Consider the following 20,698-nt stretch of genomic DNA (forward strand, 5'->3'; position numbering starts at 1 on the left):
AAGCTAGATTACCTAAGGGTGCTCTGCTACTGCTGTGGTAGCAGCAGCGGTCAGAAAGCCCTCTTCATTTTTGAAGAGTCACAGTCTTGGGGCTCGCTGGTTGCTCCACTGTTGTTGGACAAATGAGTTTTTCCACAGCAGTACAGTGCTCCGTAAAGATAAGCTAGCTCTAGAACTTGTTGTTCAGTTGGGGCATGCTTTCACACTCTAAAATTTCAATCCTGAAAGCAGCCAGAATGTAACTTTTAGGATCTGAAAGATCCATGAAGCTTAAAGCATATGTGGCCAGTTGTGCCAAGGTGTTTCTCCTATTTTGTCTCTGTTGAACAAATGCTTAGCTCATTTGACTCTGTTTGGTCCAGCCTCAGAAAGTGTTTAATCATTTTGTTTAATTTATGTTCTAAACTGATCAACTTTATACTCTAATCTACATAATTCAAGGGAGTATACTACAATGATTAAAAGTACTTTTTAAGTATGGCACATTCAAGTCAAAACGAGTTGCTTGGATTTGGTGTGCCATTGATAAACTTAAGAACATAACAAATTGCCATGCTGGGTCAGACCAAGGGTCCATCAAGCCCAGCATCCTGTTTCCAACAGAGGCCAAACCAGGCCACAAGAACCTGGCAATTACCCAAACACCTAGAAGATCCCATGCTACTGATGCAATTAATAGCAGTGGCTATTCCCTAAGTAAATTTGATTAATAGCAGTTAATGGACTTCTCTTCCAAGAACTTATCCAAACCTTTTTTGAACCCCGCTACACTAACTGCACTAACCACATCCTCTGGCAACAAATTCCAGAGATTTATTGTGCGTTGAGTGAAAAAGAATTTTCTCAGATTAGTCTTAAATGTGCTACTTGCTAACTTCATGGAATGCCCCCTAGTCCTTCTATTATTCGAAAGTGTAAATAACAGAGTCACATCTACTCGTTCAAGACCTCTCATGATCTTAAAGACCTCTATTATATCTCCCCTCAGCCGTCTCTTCTCCAAGCTGAAAAGCCCTAACCTCTTCAGCCTTTCCTCATAGGGGAGCTGTTCCATCCCCTTTATCATTTTGGTTGCCCTTCTCTGTACCTTCTCCATTGCAACTATATCTTTTTTGAGATACGGCGACCAGAATTGTACACAGTATTCAAGGTGTGGTCTCACCATGGAGCGATATAGAGGCATTATGACATTTTCCGTTTTATTAACCATTCCCTTCCTAATAATTCCTAACATTCTATTTGCTTTTTTGACTGCTGCAGCACACTGAGCCGACTATTTCAATGTATTATCTACTATGACGCCTAGATCTCTTTCTTGGGTGGTAGCTCCTAATATGGAACCTAACATCGTGTAACTACAGCAAGGGTTATTTTTCCCTATATGCAACACTTTGCACTTGTCCACATTAAACTTCATCTGCCATTTGGATGCCCAATCTTCCAGTCTTGCAAGGTCCTCCTGTAATGTATCACAGTCTGCTTGTGATTTAACTACTCTGAATAATTTTGTATCATCCGCAAATTTGATAACGTCACTCGTCGTATTCCTTTCCAGATCATTGATATATATATACCGGTCCAAGTACAGTAAACTTGATAATTTACTAATGAACACTTTTTTTATTAACAATTATATGATGCTAGAATAGAATTGCTGGTTTTGTATTTTTGAAGCATTAATTTTGTTAATAGAGAATGCTCTTTAAATGAAAGTTACACCTTCTATGTACTATGGAGTAAAACGTCAAGTTTAGTAACATCAGTTACCTCACATCGCTAATGTAGTAATATATAAATGGTGGCAAATGGTGAACACCAAGGACGAGTAATGATGAAAGTAGTTCTAATATCACTAAAATCAAAATACACAATTTATTAAACAAAAGTAATGTGAACAAAACAACTAAACAGTTTTTAAAATCAACCCAGCAGATTCCAAGATGGCGGCATGCTGAAGGTTCTCTCCAGCTAAGCCTCAGTCTGAATTTACTTATGGTGAAGCAAAAGAGCCATCTTCTGTCTTTTCCAACTCAGGGAGCTCCTCCGTTTCAGATCTGATTGATCAGTTTACCATTAAGCTGGAGGCTTAAGACTGAATTCTCGGGAAGCTGACATTGGTCAGTTTTTTTGGGGCCGGTGACCCTTCGGATGTCCCTAGCCTTGATGCCACGCTGAGCCCAAAGGTTAGGGCAGTGCCGCAGCAACCTTCGAGAGAGCCCACATCCAGGGATGTAGTTGCCCTGGCACAGACCAATAATGTCGTGGATGTCAGCACAGCTGGAGGGAAGTGAGATGGTGACTGCATTTCTACAATCATTGATCCCACATTGTTGCCTCCAGGAAGGAGGTCCTGCTGGAGCTGTGGCATTTTTGTAAGTTCAGGAGTTGGATACCTCTGGAGATGTGGTGCGCAGTCGAAGATCTGTAGGTTTTACTCAAGATATAATATCACAAGATATTGTTTTTCCGGAGAGAAACAAGATGGCTGCCTGAGAGGACGCTGCTAAACTTACTCTGACGCCTAAGCTTCTTTCTATTGAGAATAAAGCATTTGAATAACTATGCCACATAAAAGGAAAGGGAGAATTCAAATTTTTCCTCCTGATTTGGAAATTCCTTCAGGGCAACGACTGATACCTGAGTTTGCGACTCAAATCCGTGGAACGAGGGCATAGAGTCCCGCTGGCGAGTTGGGAAGAGGAGCCCCGTTCTCGCCTGGGGAGTTATCTCTGAGTCTTCCAGATCCTAGGGCACCACCGCGAGCTTCTCCCCTGCACGGAGTTGACAATGCTGGGTCGCCGGTAGATGACATCACCGGGCAGACTCATTCAGGAGGTTTTGCCAGGGTCAGTTCAGAAGGGGAGGCGGCCCCTTCTCAGGCTGTAGCTCCAGAGGAGAGAGGCATGAACGAAGGAGCCAGTTCCTCGAACATTGGAGGAGAACAAAAATGTTCCTGAATTGGGGGCCTGCCTATTTCAACCCCCAGAGATTATAAAACCGGCGGTAGTCACATTGGAATTCCTCTGGGATTTAATTGCAGGCATTGCACTTACTTCCATCGAACAGGCCCGATGCTTAGAGGCTGTAACACAAAGGATTGATGTAATCGAACGGGACCATCGGCAGATACTCCAAGAGCAGGCTAAATCCATACAAGAGATTACCAATGATATAAAAAACCTACAAGAAGTGAATGCTACTGTTACTCGAGAATGGACTTCATCACTGAGAAGACTGGAGTCAGTTGAATTATTTAAGGCATCTTAACTTGAGACTCCTCAACTTCCCTAAAGTAATGGGTGAGCTACCCCTAATAACTTTTAAGAGATATGTGCAAGAAACTCTTAAAATATCAGTGGAAGATGTTCCTGCTGTGAAGAAAATACTATTTCTACCACAGAGAAACAGCTCTATTTCAATATTTCCTAATAATGAAAGGGTAGATATTACAAATCTATCTGATTACCTAGAAAACTCTAGCTTAGAGGTTACTGAAAGAGCTGCTCTCTTTGTTACTTTTTTCTCTGATATAAGTATAATAATGAAAAGTTACTTTAAAAGTTTAAATGTGTTGTATCTCGGAGGTCTAGTTTGTATATATCCAGATCTACCCGTGTAAGTGTATAATTAAATTGCGAATGCATGCTGTAGGTTCACACCTATTTATTTATAACTTTTATATACAGATTTTTTATACAGATCTTACATCGTCAAGATGAACTCATCTGAATCCTCACAAGTGCCCCTCACTCATGGAGTCCCACAAGGTTCTTCCCTATCATCAACCCTCTTCAACATATATCTCATCCCACTATGCAAATACCTATCAGAGGCAAACCTCACCTACTTTGTCTATGCAGACGACATACAAATATTACTCCCCATAAACAACTCCATTCAACTCACTATGGAAAAATGGAACAAACTCAGCTCAAACTTATCCCATTTACTATCTCAATTATCACTATGTCTCAACCAAGCCAAAACAGAAATCATTCACATCCACGATGACCATCCCTCCTATCCACTCATGTGCACCCCCTCTGACCACCCAGGAAACTCAATCAACCCGGGAGTGCCACAAATCTCACAAACCTCACTCACGCCGTCCACAAGAAACCTAGGCGTAACAATTGACAGCCAACTCAACTTTAAACGACACATCTCCAATACAATCAAAGATGGATTCTTCAAACTGCAGACACTAAAAAAACTCAAACCCCTTCTCCAAGAGCACGATTTCAGAACAGTCCTCCAATCAATTATCTTGTCAAGACTCGACTACTGCAACTCCCTCCTCCTCGGACTACCAGAAATACACATCAAACCCCTCCAAGTTCTACAGAACGCTGCCGCCAGAATCATCTCTAACAACAAAAAATCCCCTCACATCACACCCACGCTCAAAGAACTCCACTGGCTACCCATTACACAAAGAATCCAGTATAAAACCCTCACCCTCATGCACAAAAAAATAAACAACAACAAAATGGACTGGCTAAACAACGGAATACAACCTTACCCCACTCAAAGAACTCTCAGATCCACCAACACTGGACTCCTAGCCATCCCCAATCTCAAAGCTGCACACCTCAACGTCACCCGCAAACGAGCCATAACAATAGCGGGCCCCACCTTATGGAACACCCTCCCCACCTGTCTCAGAAACGAACCTTCACTGCAAGTCTTCAAAAAACACCTCAAAACATGGCTATTTTTAAAAGCTTTCCCACCCGACACATAACCCGCCCAATCGCACCATCCACTCCATGCCCCCTCCACAAGCATCTCGCCCCACACCTTTCCCTCCCTACACAAGCATCTCCCACCACCCTTTCCCTCCCTATCACTACCTTCCTCCCACACATCCCTTCCTCTCCCCTCCCCCCTCTACACTCCCTGCTCTCCTTACCATAATTTATCCTCATCAACAAGCCATTTATGTACATATGTTATATACTATAGTCTAATGTTCCATGTACTCCTGTTAGTTCTGTTACAACTTGTTATATTTATTACCATGTTATAATGTAAAATATTCTTATATCTATTTAATACCATGTTATAATGTAAAATAGGGCTGTTACCACCCTATTCCTTTAGTTATCTGGAAACCGATGTGATATCTCGATCGAATGTCGGTATACAAAATAAATAAATAAATAAATAAATAAATAAATATACCGAGGTTCAATTAACAAGATTAATTATTTATTTATTTATTTATTTTAAGTTTTTTTATACCGATTTTCCTGCATAAAATGCATATCAAACCGGTTTACAATGAAACAGAATGAGCAGGAAGTAAAATTCCTTAGTCTAATACATTTAAACATCAATAATGAAATAATTTTAAACAAAGCAAAAAGCTAAATAACATTAATAAAAGTTAAATTATTAACATAAACATAATTATATTAGAAGGAGCACAAAGGTTAGCATGAAGGGGAGCACACCCGGCACGCGACGCCTGGTGTAATTGTGCCGTTAATCGGGTCGCCGCTGGTTAGTAAATGGTTATTAATCAGGTGACTTGAGAAAACCCACAAGTTGCACATACATATAATTATGTATTATATGTATGTGCATTTATTTGTGAGTTTTTATTTTTAATTTTAATTTTTGAGTTTTAAGAGTTACATATTTTTTGCCCCCAACAGCCCCTGAGGCAGCTTCTGCGTGAGCGAAACTCGGTCAGAGTCGGGCTTATTCTAATAAAGGCTGCTTTTTACCGATCACCTTGTGTTTCTTCGCTTATCAGCATCTTGGATCGGTTTCCGATTTGTTTCTTGAGTCCAAACCTTTGTATATGTGCGTATACATGTGTGTGTGTGTGTGTGTGTATATATATGTGTGTGTTTTTTTCTTTTTCCTTCAGTGTTGCTTTTTTTTGCTCCTGTGTTGCTCTGTGCACTGCCTGGAGCAAAACACTTTCTAAAAAACAAACAAACCCTTGCTCTTCCTTCACTTTGAAGTAGAGTTCCTGCCAGTGCAGACACTTTCTACAAACTCCTTTCTTTTCAGAGATGTTTAGGAGTTTGGACTTCTGCCTGTGTAGTCATTTCGTACAGATCATCCCTGACCTGACACCATGTGTCACGAGCAGTCTGTGGCCAGCTAGAGAACAGATTGCAGTCTGGGCTTAAGTTTTCTCTTGCATTACTTTATTCCTCGCACTCAAATAGTACATAGAAACAGCTTACCTCAGCAATACTTCTTATCAAACACATCAGCCAAGCAGTATTCAAATGGAGCTGCTGTCTCCTCGTCTTCCCCAGGGCCTCTTGCTCTCCTCTGAGTCTACGCTTTATTCCTGCTCAGAGGAGACACCGTGCAACCAGAACAATCTGTGATAAGGTGGACTAGGCTCAGACTTCTGGTTTTGAGTGTTTTTACAGTGCACTCTGTCACACTACATTGTAAAATTGGAGTTTTTCCTAACATTTCTAATATAACTCAGAAGAGATGTAGGCAGTTTTTGCTAATGAGGCCAAAGGTTCTGCAAATAAGAGCCCAATTTTTTTCTCAAACTTCCTTGCAAGAGTTTCATTAAAAATAAAGATGTCTCATATACAGTATATTTTTTGATCTTGCACAGCCAACACTGTTTTGAAGTGATAAGTATGTTCAGCGGGGTATGAGTGAACCTTCCAGTCCTATTCCTGTATCATCTTCCAAAGTTCTTAAACTACTATTAATGAAGCTGTATTGCCTTTATTTCCTCTATAGAAATTCCTTAGCTAGTGTTTGATAGTTCCTTCTATTGTGGACTGTGATCACTTACATTTTGATTTGCTTATGATTATTTCTTCTGTATTTTAAACAGTGTAATGTGATTTCTTCTTAAGATTTCTTGAAATATGGTTTGAAAATTATTAAAATTAAAAGAAAAAGTGTTTGGACCATTTCCTGGAAGAAAAGTTTGTAAATGGTTATTAATCAGGTGACTTGAGAAAACCCACAAGTTGCACAGGGAGTGAGCAGAAAGACATTGAATCTACTTTCTGGGATTGGCCACTGTTGGAGATGGGATGCTGGGCTCGATTGACCTTTGGTCTTACCCAACATGGGACTACTTATGTTTTTATGATCCTAGTTTATTTTTCTGGATCAGTTTCTTAGTACTGGATTCACTCAAATTCAGAGTCTTAAAAAATTTTAAACAAAGATATTTGGGGACTTTGAAAAATAGAAGTGATCACATCTTGTGCTTAAAGGCTATAACTTTTTAATCAAAGTAACCATATTTTATTTTATCTACTAGTAGTAAAAACTTGTTCAAGGATGGGGATATACTGAGAAGTGTAGGAAGTGTGTAATTGATATGTGTCGTAATAGAGAGTGCACACAGCTCAGGTGTACTGTGTGGTAGTAGACGGTAGATTGACTATTCAGAGAGAGAGAGGAGGGGCGGACCTGGAGAGTACAGATAGAGGGGCAGAGTTCAATTTCCATATGTGGTGGTAGAGAGGAGTGATTCAATACAGAGAGAGAGGGGAAGAGCACAATTCCTTTTAGAGAAAGGGGTTGATATGGAGAATACAGGGACAGAGGGGGTGGATCTCAATTTGCAGCTACTTGCAGCCCTAAGCAGATTACAAATGAATATAAACTACAATAAAAATGAAAACATACAAGACATAATAAATTCAGGACAACTTAACAAATCCAACACCGCCCCTCCTCTTTTTTATTTATTTATTTATTTATTTATTTATTTTTAAACTATGCCCTTCAAGAAATAATCCACATGAATATTGCATGTATATCTTGCATGATACAAATTCATTGATTTATATTAAGAAAAAGCCTTCTTAAATAATGAAGTCTTAAGCCTTATTAGAACATGCCATGCTGGGTCAGACCAAGGGTCCATCAAGCCCAGCATCCTGTTTCCAACAGTGGCCAAACCAGGCCACAAGAACCTGGCAATTACCCAAACACTAAGAAGATCCCATGCTACTGATGCAATTAATAGCAGTGGCTATTCCCTAAGAAAACTTGATTAATAGCCATTAATGGACTTCTCCTCCAAGAACTAATCCAAACCTTTTTTGAACCCAGCTACACTAACTGCACTAACCACATTCTCTGGCAACAAATTCCAGAGCTTTATTGTGCGCTGAGTGAAAAATAACTTTCTCCGATTAGTCTTAAATTTGCTACTTGCTAACTTCATGGAATGCCCCCTAGTCCTTCTATTATTCGAAAGTGTAAATAACCGATTCACATCTACTCGTTCAAGAACTCTCATGATCTTAAAGACCTCTATCATATCCCCCCTCAGCCATCTCTTCTCCAAGCTGAACAGCCCTAACCTCTTCAGCCTTTCCTCATAGGGGAGCTGTTCCATCCCCTTTATCATTTTGGTTGCCCTTCTCTGTACCTTCTCCATCGCAGCGACCAGAATTGTACACAGTATTCAAGGTGCAGTCTCACCAAGGAGTGATATAGAGGCATTATGACATTTTCCATTCTATTAACCATTCCCTTCCTAATAATTCCTAACATTCTATTTGCTTTTTTGACTGCTGCAGCACACTGAGCTGACGATTTTAAAGTATTATCCACTATGATGCCTAGATCTTTTTCCTGGGTGGTAGTTCCTAATATGGAACCTAACATCGTGTAACTACAGCAAGGGTTATTTTTCCCTATATGCAACACCTTGCACTTGTCGACATTAAATTTCATCTGCCATTTGGATGCCCAATCTTCCAGTCTTGCAAGGTTCTCTTGTAATGTATCAGTCTGCTTGTGATTTAACTACTCTGAATAATTTTGTATCATCCGCAAATTTGATAACCTCACTCGTCATATTCCTTTCCAGATCATTTATATATATATATATTGAAAAGCACCGGTCCAAGTACAGATCCCTGAGGCACTCCACTGTTTACCCTTTTCCACTGAGAACATTGACCATTTAATCCTACTCTCTGTTTCCTGTCTTTTAACCAGTTTGTAATCCACGAAAGGACATTGACTCCTATCCCATGACTTTTTTTAGTTTTCGTAGAAGCCTCTCATGAAGGACTTTGACAAATGCCTTCTGAAAATCCAAATACACTACATCTACCGGTTCACCTTTATCCACATGTTTATTAACCCCTTCAAAAAAAATGAAGCAGATTTGTTAGGCAAGACTTTCCTTGGGTAAATCCTTGTTGACTGTGTTCCATTAAATCATATCTTTCTAAATGCTCTACTATTTTGACCTTGAGAATAGTTTCCACTAGTTTTGCCAGCACTGAAGTCAGGCTCACTGGTCTATAGTTATCCGGATCGCCCCTGGAGCCTTTTTTAATATTGGGGTTACATTGGCCACCCTCCAGTCTTCAGGTACAATGGATGATTTTAATGATAGGTTACAAATTTTAACTAATAGATCAGAAATTTCATTTTTGAGTTCCTTCAGTACCCTAGGATGCATACCATCCGCTCCAGGTGATTTGCTACTCTTTAGTTTGTCAATCTGGCCTACTACATCTTCCAGGTTCACAGTGATTTTGTTCAGTTCGTCTGACTCATCACCCCTGAAAACCATCTCTGGAACTGGTATCTCCCCAACATCCTCATTAGTAAACACGGAGGCAAAGAATTCATTTAGTCTTTCTGCAATGGCCTTATCTTCCCTAAGAGCCCCTTTAACCCATCGGTCATCTAATGATCCAACCGACTCCCTCACAGGTTTCTTGATTTGGATATATTTTAAAAAGTTTTTATTTTGAGTTTTTGCCTCTATGGCTAACTTCATTTCAAATTCTCTTTTCGCCTGTCTTGACAATGTTTTACACTTAACTTGACAATGCTTACGTTTTATCCTATTTTCTTCCAATTTTTGAAGGATTTTTTTTTGGCTAAAATAGCCTCTTTCACCTCACCTTTTAACCATGACGGTAATCGTTTTCCCTTCCTTCCACCTTTCTTAATGTGTAGAATACATATGGATTGCGCCTCTAGGATTGTATTTTTAAACAATGTCCAAGCCTGTTGAACACTTTTAACCTTTGCAGCTGCACCTTTCAGTTTGTTTGTTTTTTTTTTTTTTTTTTTACTATTTTCCTCATTTTATCAAAGTTTCCCTTTTTAAAATTTAGTGTTAGAGCTGCAGATTTACTTACTGTCCCCCTTCCAGTTATTAGTTTAAATTTGATCATGTTATGATCACTGTTGCCAAGTGGCACCACCACCATTACCTCTCTCACCAAATCCTGCGTTCCACTAAGAATTAAATCTAAAATAGCTCCCTCTCTTGTTGGTTCCTGAACCAATTGCTCCATGAAGCAATCATTTATTACATCTAGGAACTTTGTCTCTAGCAAGTCCTGATGTTACATTTACCCAGTCAATATTGGGGTAATTGAAATTTCCCATTATTATTGCATTGCCAAATTGGTTTGCTTCCTTGATTTCTCTTAGCATTTCATCATCTGTCTGACCGTAGTGAGTCCCTAGCGCCTCCTTATTAGCAGAAGATGCGGCTGTCAGCGGGTTAACAACCGACGCCGGTAAAATTGCGTGTCTGTTGTCGACTCGCTGACGGCCACGACTCCCACCATGCCACTGGGTGAGCCAGTGGCATGGTGGGGGGGCAGGCAGATAGTGGGCAGCACGCTGCAGCCAATCAAAACACAGATCACCCAACAACGACTGATTGACTACTCAAGCAACCTGGGGCTCCCTTTGTTAATACAGCTGCTGGCAGGTGAAATTGGGTGCTGTGCAGAGGGAAGATGTGGGAGAGCTGTGAAAAGTTGCTCTAACTTACAGCCACAGGGTACCAGCTGGCAGAGAGACTATCTTTGGTCAGAGCCGGTCAGGCCCGAGGGCTCCTTCCTCTCTCCTCCACCATGACTGATCCTAAGTATGCCGACCTGCCCCATGAGTAGCAGAGCCACCGCCTCTCCCTCGGGTCCCGACGTTTCCCGGGTTGCTCAGATCTTAACGCCTACCCAAGGACAGGCATTAATTTCTGAGAGTAAAATGTGCGGCTTGGCAGCACATTTTACGTTCAGTATTCTGGGGGAATAACTAATAGGCTCATCAAAATGCATTTGCATGTGATGAGCGCTATTAGTTTCTGGGGGGTTGGCCGCATTTTTTCCACGCGCTATTATTACCCCTTTCAGTATAAGGGTAATAATAGTGCGTCTAAAACGCATGGCAAATGGGTGCTAAATGGTATGCTCGACTGAGCCCACCGTTCTGTATCGGCCTGTTTGTATTTAGCGTGGTCACGCTCGTCAGTCTAGTGATGTTCACCTTCTTGTAGTGTTGATTCTAGGCTTCATATGTTATGCCTTTCTTTTCTAAGCTTTGCAATGCAGTGGTGGTGTTTTTCTTTCTAGATGAGGAGAGGTCCCTTCTCAGAGGATGATTGATTTTCCTCCTGCAATGCAAGTGGAGATGGTCTGCAAGGAGGTTTTAGCAGCCGAGCGCCTGCTCTCCCGGCGCACGCACAGGCCAGTGTCCTGTGCGTGATCCAGTAAATAAAAATATGCTAATTAGGGCCCGCGGTAAAAGGAGGCGCTAGGGACACTAGCGCGTCCCTAGCGTCTCCTTTTTGACAGGAGCGGCGGCTGTCAGCGGGTTTGACAGCTGACGCTCAATTTTGCTGGCATCTGTTCTCGCTGACAGCCACGGGTTTGGAAACCGGACGCGGCAAAATTGAGCATCTGGTTTTCAACCCGCGGGCTGATTTTAAATTTTTTTATTTTTTAATTTATTTTTTACTTTTTGGACCTCCGACTTATTATCACCATGATATTAAGTCGGAGGGTGTACAGAAAAGCAGTTTTTACTGCTTTTCTGTACACTTTTCTGGTGCCAAGAGAAATTAATGCCTACCTTTGGGTAGAAACTAATTTCTGAAAGTAAAATGTGCGGCATGGCTGCACATTTTACTTTCTGAATCGCGCGGGAATAACTAATAGGGCCATCAACATGCATTTGCATGTTGCGGGCGCTATTAGTTTCTGGGGGGTTGGAATAAGGGGTAAAGCTAGCGCATCAAAAACGCGCGTCCAACCACGGGTTAAAAGTGTGCTCCACCAGAGCGCACTATACTGTATCGGCCTGCTAATTGGCTTTGGGTGGGGAAACTTTTGGGGGGCGGGGTGGGCGGGGAAGACATTTTTTTTCTGCATGTAAAGACTTGTTGCGTCCCTTTTCCTTATTCTCTCATACGATACTTCTCAAATTTACAGGGTGGGATAATTGGGGTGTTAAGCTCATGTCAGTTTTTATAGGGATTAGATTCCCTACTTTCTCATTTATATTTTGGGGTGGTTTGGTTTGGTATTATCCTGTTCATTAGTCTATCCTTAGCTTCTTGGTGAGGAAGGCAGTGTATAAATACAAATACAAACAATTCTCTCTATCAATGCTAAGGGGTTTAACTCACTTTATAAGAGGCATCTTTTGTTCAGGGAGATGGAAAGCAATCATGCTGATATTGTATTTGACCAAGAAACACATCTAAAGAGTAGATTTGAATACCTTCTTCGCTCCCCTAGGTTCCTTACAATAGGGAGTGAAATAAGAATGCTGGGTGCCAAATATACAGGTATCTGCATCATATTCTCCTAAGGCTTTACTTACAATTGTAAACACTGTATAAAGGATCCACTGGGTAGATACCTAGTTCTACAGATCCATGTGCATGGTGTTCTGTATACCCAACAGAGAGCAAGGGATGATCTGTCAGAGACTTCATCAAGTTTTGCTTATGTGTAGTTCGGGAAATTTGATTATTGGAGGAGATGTCAATGTAGCCAAGTCACCAGCGCTGGATACCTCGGAGGGTGTATCTTCCTTAGCGCAATTTCACAGGGGGCAAAATGAAAGCTCTTATAGAGGACTGGCACTTGATAGATGTTTGGAGGCTGCATTTCCCATCATCTCATTCCTATACCTTTTATTCCAATTCTCATGATTCTTCTCGAGAAATGGCTATTGGTGGACAAATCTATTCTTAATAATGTTTTCTGCCACAGGTATAGAAGCTATAGTATGGTCTGATCATGCCCCTATTTGGTTGGACGTTCTCTTTGTTAACTCTGATCAGGGGCATAAATTTTGGCGCTTAAATGAATCCTTGTTGTCGGATCAGGATTTAACTTGTCTTTAGCCAATTGCATCAGTGTATTATTGGTCCGCAATGATAACTGAGATTCTTCTCTTATTGTTATATGGGATTGCTTTAAGGCTTATGTGCAGGGCCTCTTGATTTCCAGAGCAGAGGGAAAAAGAGTATGAGACTGAGGCGCACCATCCACTTACTATCCCTTCAACACGCTTCTGGTGGCTCAACCCGCACTCTGTTGAAGTTAACTAAGGCTCGAAGCATCTTGAAGTGACAAAACTTGTTCATACCCTCCATCTAGTTAAGCAAGATTATTTTGAAGATGGCAATAAAGCTAGGAAGTTGTTGGCCAATAAATTAAAAAAGGGTTTTTTTTCAAAATCTTGTGTTAAAAATTAAGGATAATACTGGGGAAATGTTGTTTAATGCTACTGATATCCGCATAGATTCCTCAAGTTTTTGGGGGTTTATATAGTTCTGATTCTTCTATATCTCTGGTTTCTGTTGCGGCTTTCTTTCAGGACCTTCCCCTTCCTAAACTGATAGAGGAAATGATGGAGGATTTAGATAAAGAAATTTCTAGCCCAAAGATATTGCTAGCTATTAAGGGTCTTAAAGTGGGTAGAGCACCGGGACCTGATGGTCTGAGGGCTAGGTTTTATAAACAGTTTGCCCCATTTTTAGTAGCCCACTTGCAAAAAGTATGTAATTTTTTGAGGTCGGGGGAGATCTTTACTCCTGGGTTCCAATGTTGCCAACATTATCATCATTGCCAAGCCCGGCCATGATACTACGGTCTGCGGGTCTTATAGGCCCATTTCTTTAATAAATGTTGACCTTAAGATACTGGCTAAAATACTAGCAGCTCAACTCAATACTTATATTGGTCAGCTAGTCCATCAGGACCAGGTGGGGTTTATCCCTGGGCGGATGGTGGGGGATAACGTTCGCAAGCTGGTGACTATTATGTGGTGGGCCCACAAAGAGAATATTTCCTCTATTTTACTTTCTATAGATGCTTAAAAAAGCCTTTGACCTAGTGAATTGGCCCTTTTTATTTTACATGCTTGAACAAATGGGTTTCGGCGTCTTTTGTTTCGATCTTGGATTTATAACTGTATGGTCAACCTAAAGCATGTATTACGGTAAATGGGAGATACTCTGACTACTTTCTGGTTGGGAGAGGTACTCAACAGGGGTGCCCTCTGTCACCCTTGTTTGCTATCTTGCTTGAACCCCTTGCTATTAAAATTCATAATGATCCGCTTATTTCTGGGTTTCAGTGGGCTTTCACACATTCAAACTCTCCCTCTTTGCTGATGACATTATGTTTACAGTTAGTGACTCCCATACTTCTCTGACTGCGATAGAAAGGGTCTTGTGTGATTTTGACAGAGTGTCCGGCTTTAAGGTTAATTGGGAGAAATCTGAGATCCTCAACATCTCATGTAACCCTGACACCAAATCCTCCCTATGTCTTCTTCATCCATTTAAATGGGCTTCGAGCAAGGAGTCTATCTGGGTAAACACCTTAAAACTTTTTTTGATTTGAATTACCCCCCTCTGCTTGAACATATTTGGCGAGATCTGGAAAAATGGGAATGTTTATCTCTCTCGTGGTTAGGTAGGATATCTGTTATAAAAATGAATGTCCTACCATGGCTACTCTGTTTGTTCCAGATTCTGTCAATATCTGTGTCCAATAGTTTATTAAAATCCTGGCAGCAGAAAATATTTAGTTTTATCTGGAAAAGAAGTCCTTCCAGGGTTCATCGTAGTATCTTGTATAAATCTAAACATGAGAACAGACAGAATATTATGTGCCTGCTCAGCTTCGATCGGTGGTTGATTGGCATTATGCCAATCATCCTAAACATTGGGTTTGATTGAGCAATATTGGATGGCCTCTATACCCCTGATGGCTACCCTTTGGCAGCCCCGCCGTACTTGGCATGGAAGTCCTTGATATGGCACCAACTATCCGCAAGAGATGAAGTTGCTGCTTAGTGGGCTCTCGAGAGTGTTTTCTTTCCTCACATTTGTTTCAAAATGCTTCTTTTCCCCCTTGCTTAACCTTGCAGGCCTTTAAACCCTGGAAGGAGCATGGCATTTACTTGGTGGAACATTGTGGATTATGGGTCGCATGGTCTCTTTTGATACACTGTGTGTGCAATACAATCTTCCTTTTTCAGAGTTTTTGTCCTACCTACAACTTTCTCATTTCTTGCATGGTACCCAAATTAAATCTCAGTTACTGTCTGGTAAATTCCTTTTTAAGGGTTATTGCATTAAGGGGGACTTAATGAAGGGTCTCATTTAAAAAATGTATGGGCTGTTGAATGCACAACCGGATGGTAAACCTGTGCATCTTTAAAAATGGGAGGCAGATCTGGGGTGTTCTCTTTCAGGGGAGGAATGGGACGTTATCTTTCTTAATATTCATAAAGCGTCTCTTTTTTTCCTTAATTGTGGAAAATAGCTATAAGCTACTGTATCATTGGTATTACACGCCTGATATGGTACATAGGTCTACCCAAATGTTAGCAACTTGTGTTGGCGAAGTTATGACTTGGTAGGATTCTTTTTTCATGTTTACATAAGAATATAAGCACATGCCATACTGGGTCAGACCAAGGGTCCATCAAGTCCAGCATCCTGTTTCCAACAGTGGCCAATCCAGGCCATAAGAACCTGGCAAGTACCTAAAAACTAAGTCTATTCCATGTTACCGTTGCTAATAATAGCGGTGGTTATTATATAAGTCAACTTAATTAATAGCAGGTAATGGACTTCTCCTCCAAGAACATATCCAATCCTTTTTTAAACACAGCTATACTAACTGCACTAACCACATCCTCTGGCAACAAATTCCAGAGTTTGGTGGACCTGCATCATCTGCCCCCTTAATTATTTTGGGGGCAGATGATGTCTCTCCTTTCAAAAGTACTGTGTGATACTATCACACTGTCAGCAGCGACTGCACTATCAAACCATCCCTATGACAGTTTGGAAGCCGCCTCTCAACTCTTGGAACAACAGGTTTGCATTGCGGCTAGGATTGAAATTAGGAGTCATTGGAGGCAGAGACATGCTCCTCCCTTACATAAGATCTTGTCTAAATGTGATACAATGTGTACGTTGAGCAAACTCACCGCTGTTAAATGAATAATTTGCTGAAGTTTCATACCATATGGAATCCTTATATATTCTGGAGGGAATGAACTTTGACAGTTCTCTTTTTGAATTGTTCACTATCTGTTTCAATGTCCTACTTCGCCATATAATGTTACAAGGGATTGCAGCACTTGTGTATAAATATAAATAGTTTGGGGGGTAGGGGGGATAATTTTGCAAAGTTATTGTTACGTTTGGATGCTTAACTCGTATTTACTCTTCTGATAACAATAAAGAGTTAATTAAAAAAAAAAAATCCTAGCTGGCTACATAAACTTATCTGGCTAACTTTAGGACTACTGTCCAGCACAACCAGAGTTAGCCAGATAAGTTATCCAGCTAAATCTGAATATTGGAGTTAGCTGGATAAGTTATTCTGCAATTTAACTTCACCCCAGAACAGCTCCAAGTTATCCAGCTAACTTTAATCCAGCTAAACAGTTAGCCAGGTAAATTGGAGATGCTGAGAGCAGCGGGAAATTGAAACCCACTGATTTGTCTGGCTAAGTCCCTAACTTAACTGGACAAAAAACATCTGTTGGAAAGAGTATCTGCATCCAAGGTTTCTGTTTGTGTATTGCTGAGTAAATATGGGTAAAACTCACAAAGCCTCGGTATCAGCTACAGTTTGGCTTAAGCATTGCACAAGTGGTGAAACAGGTGGCTTTCCCCATACATCTGATTAATTCTAGCTTTAATTTCTTCCTCTTTGTTTCACAGTTAACTGGGACACCGTGTGGAGAGACAATACGACAAAGAGGTTTTTAGTGCACACTAACATGAACAGGAATGTTGGTCTGTTACGCATCTTCCCTGGAATCACTACTGACACTGTAGGTTTGCTACATTAAAATTGCCATCAAAATTGCTTATTTTTAAGGGGGAGTTTTTCAACTTATACCATAGATAGAATTGAAGTACTGTGTATTTAGCCTCATTTTGATATATTTTCTTCTGCACCATTGAAAATATAATCTGTGTTTTCCTCCTTGCTGAAGAAACCATTTTACCAGTCAGTTAACCTTTGAGCAATAATGTCATGTAGCTGGTCAGAAACATGAAAACATGAAACATGAAAACAAGGGAAAAGTGATCATCAAATTAGTGGAATTCATGGAAATGAAAGCATGAAAAGGGGAGAGCTAATTTGAGCAGTGAACATGACTGATGATTACCACGTGACATTTTTGGAGGGAGACTTGACTATTCCTAGTTTTTGAATTCAAGTCCTAGTGCATTGTGGTATTTGTAGTCCATTATAATTCAAATTTGTGTCATCTGTACAAAAATGAATTATTAGTAGAAGGTATCAGAAAGCAAGGATTGGTTTAAAGTCTCCATCCAGAACACTTGACAGCTTTGCTTTTATGGCTACACTTGCTTCTAATTTGATCTGTAATTATATGCAAATGTATTGGAACACAAAAGCCAAAAAAATAATCAGTGCCCACTAGGAACTAGACATTTTCTGAAGACCAGTAAGTCACCAGAGTCGCATAAGTGGGTCACTTGATAGCACCCAGCATCAAACAGACATCTGGAAATGCCTGAAGGTCTGTACTGAATATGCGCAGGAACTCTCTTATTGATGCAAACCTGCTGATCCCCTCAATTCATTTTCATCCACTGCGGATGTTGAATGCATCAGTTTTAGAATTCTAATGCTAAATTAATTGGATGGATGGGCAGACTGGATGGACCATACATTCTTTTTCTGCCATCATATTTCTATGTTTCTTAAAAAAAAATCCTTTTGCTTTCTTATGCAGGTTTTTTTTTTGTTTTGGCATTAAATGTTATTACTTTTTGTATTCTGGTAGCCAGCTTGAGGTGTGTGTGTGTATGTATGTATGTGTGTGTGTGTGTGTGTGTGTGTGTGTGTGTATATATATATATATATATATATATATATATGTGTGTGTATATATATTTTTTTCTTTTATTATTTTTTTCTTTCTTTGTCATGTGCAAATACACCAATTCAACAGGTATTTTTTTTAAGTTATCTGCTATTCTTTCTTTTAAAAATGACTTTGTTTAATTTGCTTTGTTTTTTCTTAATATGTGAGAAGCAGTTTAGCTGCTTCAAGTTGTGCCCCAAGTTGAAACAGAAGTTGTCCATCATGAGGCTTGCTGCAAATGTTTGGGGTAAAGTCTTGACATCTTGGGCTTCAGTACCTGTGCTAGGATATTGCCCTGAATGGTTTGGTTTGGGCCTTGAAGATCAGACTCCTTGCCCACCTTTCTGAAAAGGAGAAGTCTGACTTCATGAAGCTGGCATGAATGGCTTGATAGGCAGGTCAAGGAGCTACACCCAGCAATGTTCTTGAGGCTGTAGCAGCTCCTTGATTGGAGGATAGGCCTAGTTGCTGAGATAAGTGTGGCTCACCCATTCAAGCTGAGAGAAGAGCTCTGAGCACTCGTGCATGGGGCTTGAGATGGCCAGCAGAAGCAGAGGCTGTGAAACATTGGCATATCACTTCGGCACCTGGCTCCAAGAACATGGGAAGCACAGTGTACTCCGCATTATCCAAAGTGGCCTTGCCTCAAGGTGAGCTCAGCCTCCCATGCTAAAACAGCTTTGTGTCAGTCACTAAAGATCCAATCAAGAATCTTTAAGTCTGAAGATTCACACTTCTAGGTTGAATTCGGCCTCCATTCTCAATTGTTCAGTCTTCAGGACTGATATCCTAAAGATTGCTGACATTGGCCCCCATCCATACCATTGACTCAAGTACCCTGCCACAAGAATTGGGCAGTCCTAGGTTTTTGGCAAGCCTCCAAACTGTGGCCTGACCCTTTAAAGTAACAAAAACAAACCTGCTTCTAAGGTCTCTTGAAAAGAGTTGTTGAATAAATCTGCCCCATGTCACCAAGGTGATCTTTGGTAGAGCCTTATGCCATCAGCAGAGGCCAAGTCTTGGTGTATGGTGCCTGCTGCCAAGGTGCAAGACCCACAAGCGGATCTGTCTGCTCACCTTCTTGAGATCTCAGAAGGTGAGAGTGATGAGGTATAATATCTAACCATCATATTACTGTACCGTGAAGCCTAGCTGCCAGGTGAAGGAGGTCCTTTTAGCATAGATTGCAGAGAGTGTTGCATACACACCCCATTCTCTGTCTCGCAGCGTGAATGCTTTTATCCATGCCACAAAGTGGAAGCAGGTGAGAGGATAGGAAACAGTGGCTGATGTGTTCTTTGAGCGCTGCTCAAACTCTGCTCCTAATTATAGACCACGGAGGTGGAACTGGGGAGCATTACTAGATGCCATGAGGGTGATCCTACTGCTGGAAGGAAGAGAAGAAAACTTTACCCCCTTTTTCTATCCCTTCTGATCCCCCACCCATTTTCTTACACTCCCAACTGCCTAGTGGGATTTTTCCCTGCCAAGGGCTCAGATTTACAACAGAGAGGGAACCTGGAGGCATGGCCAGGGGCTTTTTTTTTTTTTTTTTAATTCTTCAGTAGATAAATGCCCAGTTGCTAGTGTAGTATAACATGTGTCTTCCTGAAAGAATTCATCTGCCCAATTCTGTGAGGTTCTGTGTGAATTTGGTTTGATGGGTTTTTTTTCTGAGGTAATGCTCTAAGTTAAAACAGATACAGTAACAAAATAATTTGTTGCTTGATGAAGTCACAGCTCCAATAAACTGGTTTAGTTATCAGCCTCATTACCCTGCTTGTTTTTAATTTGAATTGAATGGTTACATTGCATTCATCAGTCCTACTAACATTCTTTTTGGGTGAACCTGAACAGATGGAAAGGTAGTGGGTGGTAAATTTGTAATAAACTCCAACTGTACAGTCTGCCTCACGAGGGTTAGTAGTGATGTGTTTCAAACAATGTATGCAATCTGTATAGAATGTATGAGGTATTAAAATATAATTTCTTAGTACGAAAACAGCTTTGCCACAAATCATCATGTAGTGGCCAAATAAAACTACAGCTATTTTTTTTTAGCAATTAATCAATTTGATTCTTGAATTTAAATAAACTGCCATAGGCATCCTTAGGATTTTGTCTTCTATATAATTAGAAGAAATGCTCAGGTATGAGAGGTTCTTTGCTTTCACAAGTGAGACCTATATGAAGACTTAGTGTAAGTTTATGAATATTTCTTATTCATAAATATTGGTATATTGAAATGTGTTGTCAAATTGAAACTGCAAAGCTGTTCTGATTTTTAGTAAACATTATTCTCCTCTTGACTAATTTTTTTTTGACTCTGCTTATTCTTTCTGCTCCTTTAGGGCTACTGGCTAAATTAGTACTGGCTTCTGTTGGACTCTGGTGCATGAGCCTTCCATTTACAGCTACTTGGGCATTTCCCTCCCGTTTTATATTCCTTCCCCTCCCTGCTTTTGCCTCTCAGCAGCCCAGCCATAGCAGCAATGGTCCTCAGCCAGGGACCCCCAAATCATAGCTTCTTCTAGAA

At 40.6% G+C, this 20,698-nt stretch overlaps 1 protein-coding gene across 1 annotated transcript in view; it reads left to right on the forward strand.

Moving 5' to 3' along the window:
* Positions 1-20,698, forward strand: part of ASPG (asparaginase) — a 184,646-nt gene that overhangs the window by 88,094 nt on the left and 75,854 nt on the right. The window contains exon 7 of the mRNA XM_029598056.1: positions 16,982-17,094. Within this exon, the coding sequence (XP_029453916.1) occupies positions 16,982-17,094 (113 nt within the window). The remainder of the gene's footprint in view (positions 1-16,981; positions 17,095-20,698) is intronic.

Source organism: Rhinatrema bivittatum, chromosome 4 (genome assembly GCF_901001135.1).
Source record: "Rhinatrema bivittatum chromosome 4, aRhiBiv1.1, whole genome shotgun sequence".
In the NCBI taxonomy this organism is placed as follows: Eukaryota; Metazoa; Chordata; class Amphibia; order Gymnophiona; family Rhinatrematidae; genus Rhinatrema; species Rhinatrema bivittatum.